General features: G+C 50.8%; 1 protein-coding gene across 1 annotated transcript in view; it reads left to right on the top strand.

The window, feature by feature from the left end:
- The window catches only part of Gclc (glutamate-cysteine ligase catalytic subunit), a 39,465-nt gene that overhangs the window by 28,805 nt on the left and 3,952 nt on the right, over nucleotides 1-6,708 (top strand). Inside the window, exons 7-12 of the mRNA XM_004644624.2 lie at nucleotides 3,287-3,361; nucleotides 3,957-4,073; nucleotides 5,285-5,423; nucleotides 5,831-5,943; nucleotides 6,351-6,443; nucleotides 6,636-6,706. Of these exons, the coding sequence (XP_004644681.1) occupies nucleotides 3,287-3,361; nucleotides 3,957-4,073; nucleotides 5,285-5,423; nucleotides 5,831-5,943; nucleotides 6,351-6,443; nucleotides 6,636-6,706 (608 nt within the window). The remainder of the gene's footprint in view (nucleotides 1-3,286; nucleotides 3,362-3,956; nucleotides 4,074-5,284; nucleotides 5,424-5,830; nucleotides 5,944-6,350; nucleotides 6,444-6,635; nucleotides 6,707-6,708) is intronic.

Below are 6,708 nucleotides of genomic sequence, written 5' to 3'. Positions count from 1 at the left end.
TTTTTTTTTTATCATGGCTAATTAGAGTTCTACATGCCTCACTTACTTGAATGTCAAGTTTTTTACCCTTGCCAGGGAAGCTTTCTTCCACAACATCTATGAACAGGTTGTTGTCATTGTTGTTCTTTATGTGATTTGCACTGTCTCCTGCTTTTTTGTTGACTACAAACAATATTATGTGATTCTTCTTTGTATCTCCTAGAAGCTGCTGGATTGATTTCTCATGATCCCTTGCTATTTTCAAGAAATCTTTCTTTTCATGATTGCTAACTGTAAGCCTCTCTTTTAGACTCTGGCCTCACGCTGGTTTATTGTGCTGCAGATACGTTCAGTCTCCTGGACATTGGCTTGGATCTGTTTTTTGGATTCCATTTGTTTCCTGTGTTGGGCATTCATGGTTTCATTTTCCTAAATTCTTCTTCTTTTAAACTGTATCTATTCTAGAATAACTAAGCATGTTTTTCATTGTGGTCATCATCTCTGTAGTTACCTGAGAAGTTACTTCTGAGTTGCTTTTTTTGGTACAGCTTCATTCATCTGCTTTGTTGTTACCACTTCAGAGAGGCAGGTGGGTGGCTCTGGGCCTGTGCCATCTTACTGCCCTTTGGGCTTGCCGTTGGTGCACTGAGTGTCTGGGGTTGCATCATGTGTGTCTTCTTGATTTCCTCTTTTTTCTCTTCCTTTTCCTCTTCCTTTAGTTTAATCCCTTAGTTGGCACTTGTAAGTTGCCTGTGGTGAGTAGCTTTATTGCTGGTTTGAAAACCTTAGAAAATGACTACTTCTCAGAGGTGTCTTCCAGCTGTAGCTGGTTTTCAGGTTTTGAGCTTGTTGCAGGATCCCACCTCTTGCGTTTGTTGGAGGTGAGAAGTTGCTGCCTCCTTTGCCCAGCCCCTTGGCCCTTTGGCTCTGTGCCACAGTGTTTCCCCTGACTCTGGAGCAGCTTAGTCTTGGTGTATCAGGAAGAACAGCTGGTTAGAAAAATTATGTCATTGTGGCTAAAGTGGTACAGTCAGCAATGACAACAGTTTCAAACGCACCCTAGAAAATGACAAGCTGAGGTAACTTTAATTTGCCATCTTTAACCATATGAAGTAGATTTGTGGTTATGTAATAAAACGCACAGTGGAGCTTTTGTTTTGTTTTTTGTCTGGTGCTGGAGATAAAATTCAGGGTGTTGCTCTCACCAGACAGGTGCTTGTGCTGCTGAGCTGTGTCCCCAGCAGCAAGATGCAAAACAAACCAAAAAATGTATGCAGTGAATAAACCCTCCGTGTGATGGTTTTACCTTCAGGGGAGAAACTTTAAAAGGGATTGGGATAAAAAAATAGAGAAGGAGGAGGAGAAATTAGAGACGAGGCTAGAGAACTAATAAGGCTCATGCAAACTGTGGGAAACTAGTGCAGAAGACAGACAGGACAGAGAAGTAGGACAGAACAGCAGCCATGAAGAAACGAAGGGGACATTCACGCTCGTAGAAACAAGATCAGTGTCGTGGTTACTCTTCTCTCGTTGCTGGGACCACTACCCGACACCCAGAATTAGGGAAGGAGAGGTTCGTTTAGCTCACAGTTAGTGGAGGTATCAGTCCATCCTCGACTGGCTCCAAGGCAGAGCGGCACAGGGCAGAGGGGAGCCGTTCGTGGTAGTGGCAGAGAACACGACAGCAAAAGCAAAAGGGAGGAGCAGCAGCAACAGTGGCGCAGAGAGCAGGCCTCTCCTTTCCTTCTGTTGCATTCAGGCTGTCCATCCCAGGCTAGTGTAGCACTCACACCCATAACCTAGCAGTACTTAGACCCATAATCCCATCCTTGGGTCATGAATTAATCACATACTCTAGAACTGCACCACAGTGGCTACATGAGGCTTTGGGAGGACAACTACACGCAAACCATAACAAACAGTGAAAAAAAAAAGCCAAAACAAGAAGAAAAAGTGTCCCCTTTAAGGTTGTTTCTGCTGTCCCTGGAGACAGTGTCTGGAGACAGAGTCCAGATCCCTGTTGATTTATCCCAGAAAGCCAGCAGTAGCGCTATAGTGGGTTGTGGATAACCTCAGCAGGCCTGCGCCTCTCTGCCCCTGAAGTTCAGGCTGGTTTCTCACTGTGGGGCTGGACCCAGACCTGTCCAGCCACAGCAGTCAGCATACCCTCTGTGGGTGGGCTCGGCCTCAGCTGAGCGCTGCTAAGTGGAGCTGACAGCAGCTGAATTCTGAGCTCGGTGGACCCCTTTCTGGTATGGCTCACAGCCAGCCACCCTCCCCCTCAGAAGGCCCGAGTCCATGCCACTCAGCACCCGTGTGGCAGGCCACGGCATCCACTGTACGGTTTTCGACACCAGCACTAAGTGTAAACACTCACTACTAAATACCAATAATAAAGGAAATTAAAACTGTGCAGTTACCACAAATGCACAAATAAAGTACAGTTGTGTTCCTCGCTTCCTCCACCGCCACCTCCACCCTACCCCAGGGAGGATGGCAGGACCAGCTCTGGTTTCTTTGGGGCTTTTAGAAGACTCTTCTCTTGCGCTTGTTGCGGCCTTCCCACCGCAGGTCTCCACATCCTCTGAGCCCAGGTCCCAGACATTTCTCAGCTCAGGTGTCCTCCAGTGACAACCTTGGAGACCCAGCCATGCCAGGCCTCTTGCTGTCCCTCTGCACTTATAGCCGTTGTGTCACAGCTCTTCCTCCCTAGCCTGTTCCCGTGGGTCCATGCCAAGCCTAAGCCACACCTCTGCGCTGTGGGCCGCCCTGCCACTTCCACTCTCCTTTTTGGAGTCCTCTCTCCTGAGCGCTCCCCATGTGTGCAGACACCTCCACATCCCCCTGTACCATTTTTCTTTGTTTGAGACAGGGTTTCGCTGTGTGATTCAGCCTGGCCCTGAATCCACTATGTAGCGTAGGCTGGCCTCAAACTCGTGTCTCAGCTTGCCAAGCGCTGGTTTTATGGGCACTAGATTTTTTATTGGGGGGGGGGGGCACTAGAATTGAGACAAGCTCTCAGCGAACTTGAAGTGAAGAGAAGCTGCAGGAAGAAAAAGGGCTAGTAGGAGAGGAAATGCCTCACTGCCCCCACTGTGTCGTGTGGCTCACTGAGGTGAGCAGGCTCACCTAGGAACAGACACTGCTATGAGGGGTGTGTGTCGTGAAGCACCCACTCCCGTGGTAGCTCCTCAGCATGAATGCAGGGCACAGGCGGCGCGGGCATAGCCAGCTCACTCTTGGGTGTAAGCGCTCGAGGGGGCGCTGTTGAGTCTTGGTCAGTGCTGATGTTTGCCTTCTTAAACAGGTCACGTTCCAAGCCTGCAGCATATCAGAGGCCAGTTACCTTTACGATCAGCTGGCCACTATCTGTCCCATCGTCGTAAGTAGAAATTGCACCTTGTTTACATACTTCTTAGCCGTGGGAATAAGATCATGTGCAGAATTTGCTGTTAGTGTGCTATTTCAGTCCAGGTAAGGGTTCTTTCAGAGACGAACTATGTAAGGCCAGACATAGGGGAACATGCCTGAAATCTCAGCATTTGGGAGGCTGAGGCAGGAAGATTGCCATGAATTCAAGGCCAGCCTGAGCCTCATAGTGAGGCCCTATCTCCAAAAAGCAAAAACAAAAGAGGAAATGAACAACATAAGTAGCATGCCAGCTGAGAATTAATAAACTGAAAGCCTGAGCTGTGGGCCCCTAACTGTTGCTAGTGAAACCACGTGTGTCACACAGGTCGCGTGTGTGGCCTTGTCCCTCTTGCATCCTGTCTCCACACTGTAGAGAAAGCGGGCTGAGCATTCAGAACCATGGCTTTGGGATATTTCTAGTTTGTGTCCCTCTCAAAAGCAGCCCAGGCACATGGTGTAACTCTGTGTGGGTTGCCCAGACTGGTTCTCAACCCAAAAGTGCGCCATGCTCGTGCCCCCGGGAGCAAGTGGCCTCTGAGTGAGGCGCCGGCCTGCCTTGTTTGCAGATGGCGTTGAGCGCCGCATCCCCTTTCTACCGAGGCTACGTGTCCGACATCGATTGTCGCTGGGGCGTGATCTCCGCGTCCGTAGATGACAGGACTCGGGAGGAGAGAGGACTAGAGGTGGGTGCTTCCTCGCTTGAGCGTCCTCACAGCCGTGGGAAGAATGGTTGGTGGGGCTGTTGACTGCGTGCTGCCCCGCTGCTCGCCTGGAGTGGCCGGCACACGCAGCCGCAGTACTGGGACACTGCCTGTTGTGGTGACTGTGGGACAGCGATATAGGGTAGGGAGTAGCTGTCATCATTTGTCCATGTCTTGTGTTTTAGCTTCTTTCCCAATAATAGCTCAGGTTTCTGGTTGAGAAGTCGGTGCTGATGGCTCTGAGCCCATGCAAACACTGTGAGACCCTCAGTCTGAGGGGGCGCCTGGTCGGCAGAGTTGGCCTTCAGGGAGAGTGGGGCTTGGACAAGGGTGGCCCGGCCTGCTCCTCTGCGTGTTCAGCTTGAGCGCTGTGCCTCGCAGGATGGCGGTGCCACCATTCATCCATGAGTGGTTTTAGATCAGTGGCCAACCCTTCCAGGCTTGGGAGAATCTGTGTAGCTGGAGCCTAGGCATGGATATTTTTAAAGGAGTTGCCCACAAGAAGTCCAGTGTTCTCAGCTTGGGCTCTTCTGCTCTGACGGAGCTATATCCCCAATCCCTTTTATTTTATTTCTTTGTTTCATTTTGAGTCAGAGTCTTACCAAGTTACCTGGGCTGGGCTCAAGCTTGTGATCCTCCTGCCTCAGCTTCCCAGGGTGCTAAGATTACAGGAGTGTGCCAGCGTCCCTGGCTGCTACTCTGGTCCTTGTGTAACTATCTGCTACATATTGAATGTGCTGTCTAGAACGTATCCTTAAAAATATTGTTATGGGCCAGCAAGATAGCTCAGTGGACTAAGCACCTGCTTAGGCAAGCAGAGAGACCAGGGTTCGATCCACAGCACCATATACTGCATTGGCCCTGCCCCGCGACATACTGTGGTGGCCACCGAGATCAGGCGGCACACCTATAATCCCAGTGCTGGGGAGGCTGAACACAGGAGGATCACTGTGTATCTGAGCTGCATGGTGAAACCCTTGCTAAATACATAAAGAAAAAGCATTTTTTTTCCAAAGTTTTATTGATAAACAGATAGCAATGAGACAGTTTCAAATCAAATTGGAAGTACAGTTTCAACAAATAATACACTGCATATATTCTTCTTAGTAGCATTTTTTAAATTGTTATATATTAGTTGAGGTGTTAACTTCCAGGTCATTCTGTGGCATTCATTCATACTTTTTGTATCGCAGCCGCTGAAGAACAATAAGTATCGGATCAGTAAGTCCCGATACGACTCAATAGACAGCTACTTATCTAAGTGTGGTGAGAAATACAACGACATCGACCTGACCATAGACAAAGGCGTCTATGAGCAGCTGGTGCAGAATGGTGAGCAGCCCTGGCGGGCGGCTGGGCGTGGCCGCGCGCCCTTTGTTCTTGAGAGCACTCTCCGCCGCCTTCTGACTCCTGGTCTGGTTTCTGTTTTTAGTGTGAAGTCTCTAACTTTTCTTATGAGGCTGCTTGTTCCTAAAGTTCAAGTTCACAATACTTGTGAGATCTCCTTGACTTTTAGCAAAAGGAACTTACTTTGGAGCTCTGTGTCTAGGTCCACACCAGTGCCCAGCAGGCATTGTGTACGTGGTGAGTGAGCCTGACTCTCCCCAGCTCCATAGGAGAAAGTCCTGGGCGAGCTGAGCACTGCGGTCCAGAGCCCTGCACTCCCAGGCGCCCTTGCTTCCGCCGGGCGTGGTGAGTGGCATGGGCTGCACAGGGGCCCATGCTCCGCGTCTTTGCAGGCATCGATCACCTTCTGGCCCAGCACGTGGCCCACCTCTTTATCAGAGACCCCCTGACGCTGTTCAAGGAGAAGATCGACCTGGACGACGCCAACGAGTCAGACCATTTCGAGGTACAGTCTCTTACGTGACTTGCCACGTGAGGCAAGAGACCGTTTTCTGTCTCACCTCGGGTCTCTCGTTAGTGCAGTAAAACACCACGAGAAAGTAAAAACTAGTTTAAAGTGCCCTTATGTAACTTTTCCTAGTTGTTTACTCAGTTCTACATTTCTGTGTTCATTGTTTTCTCTGGTTTGCTGAGTGGTGAAAATTGCAGCCTATCCTGCACGGAAAGAGCCCAGCCGTTGGTTTGCTTCGGGGCAGCAGCATCCGGCTGCCCTAGCTGGGCCCTCACGGCCTTGCCCTCCTGCGTCACTCGAGAGCCTAGAATTCTGCAAGCAGGCGTCTCAGCATTGCGTCCCCGCGGTGCTGCCCCAGCCGGGGGAGAGCTGCTTTCACCCTCCGCTGTTTTGTATTGCAGAATATTCAGTCCACAAATTGGCAGACCATGAGGTTTAAGCCCCCACCCCCAAACTCCGACATTGGCTGGAGAGTGGAATTCCGGCCCATGGAGGTGAGGCTCAGCCCGGCCCACGGGCGTCCCTGCTGGCGCTGCGTCTGTCCTGAGGTAGCGGAGGATGCCCAGTGTGCTGTTCTGAACAGCACGATAGGCAGGAGGCAGTGCTGGGCGAGCCGTCCCAAAGGGCCGGGGAGGGCATCGAGGCTGCCTGGCTGCTGCCGACACCCCTGGGCTTCTGCCCCTCAGGTGCAGCTGACAGACTTCGAGAACTCCGCCTACGTGGTGTTCGTGGTGCTGCTCACCAGGGTGATCCTCTCGT

Source organism: Octodon degus, unplaced genomic scaffold (genome assembly GCF_000260255.1).
Source record: "Octodon degus isolate 3935 unplaced genomic scaffold, OctDeg1.0 scaffold00205, whole genome shotgun sequence".
NCBI lineage: Eukaryota > Metazoa > Chordata > Mammalia > Rodentia > Octodontidae > Octodon > Octodon degus.
This window is presented reverse-complemented; position numbering and strand designations above follow the sequence as displayed.